At 51.5% G+C, this 752-nt stretch overlaps 1 protein-coding gene across 1 annotated transcript in view; it reads left to right on the top strand.

Moving 5' to 3' along the window:
- Positions 1-354, top strand: part of LOC129408940 (putative uncharacterized protein DDB_G0271982) — a gene marked incomplete at its 5' end in the record, with an annotated part of 61,144 nt that extends 60,790 nt beyond the window's left edge. Inside the window, one exon of the mRNA XM_055153784.1 lies at positions 106-354. Within this exon, the coding sequence (XP_055009759.1) occupies positions 106-354 (249 nt within the window). The remainder of the gene's footprint in view (positions 1-105) is intronic.
- Positions 355-752: the final 398 nt, after the last annotated feature.

The following is a 752-nucleotide window of genomic DNA, read 5'->3' as shown; positions in this document are numbered from 1 at the left end:
CCACAGACATATTCTTTTGAGTTTTTTTAACAGGACAAAATCAAATCAAACCAAAATTCTGTGTTTTGTTTTGCCCATTTTTCAGAATTGTGCGTAATCCTTCAGTCGCGTCGTGAACTCGAGCGTTTACCGCCGACAAACTGCACAACTGTTGATTTGTTTGTTGCCGCGGCGGCGAGTTTGGCCTCTTATCTTTCCCCCCCGTCGCGGTCACCGGCTTCGGATCGGAACTCGAGCCGACGCCCCGAGCCCCCGACCCCCTCGAACGCTCCGCCGTACCAGAGCCGGAGACGGGAAGTGTCGCTATGGAAACAGGGGCAGAGGCAGCACAAGGATCTGACTGTGTCTGTGTGAAAGGACGGAGGGATGGATGGAGACAGAGAGAAGAGAAGAGAAGAGGGGGAATAAGAGCGAGAGAGAGAGGAGGGGGGAATAAAAGAGAGAGAAGAGAGGGAATAAGAGAGAGAGAAGAGGGGGAATGAGACAGGGAGAGAAAGAGTGAGAGAGAAAGCGAGAGGAGAGGGGAAGAGAGAGAAGAGGAGGAGAAGGAGAGAGAAGAGGGGCAATGAGAAAGAGGGAAAGAAGAGGAGAGAGAAGAGGGGGAATACAGACAAGGTTGGAGAGAGAGAGAGAAGAGGGGGGAATGAGAGAGAGAGATACAGACAAGGGTGGAGAGAGAGAGAGAAGAGGGGGGAAAAGAAGAGATAGAAGAGGAAAAGGAGTGAGAGAAGAGGGGGAATAAGAGAGAGAAG

This window comes from Boleophthalmus pectinirostris, unplaced genomic scaffold, assembly GCF_026225935.1.
Source record: "Boleophthalmus pectinirostris isolate CB_2022bp ecotype Guang Dong unplaced genomic scaffold, ASM2622593v1 HiC_scaffold_18, whole genome shotgun sequence".
Lineage (NCBI taxonomy): Eukaryota > Metazoa > Chordata > Actinopteri > Gobiiformes > Gobiidae > Boleophthalmus > Boleophthalmus pectinirostris.
Note: the sequence above shows the minus strand (reverse complement) of the source record. Positions and strands in the feature narration are given on the sequence as shown.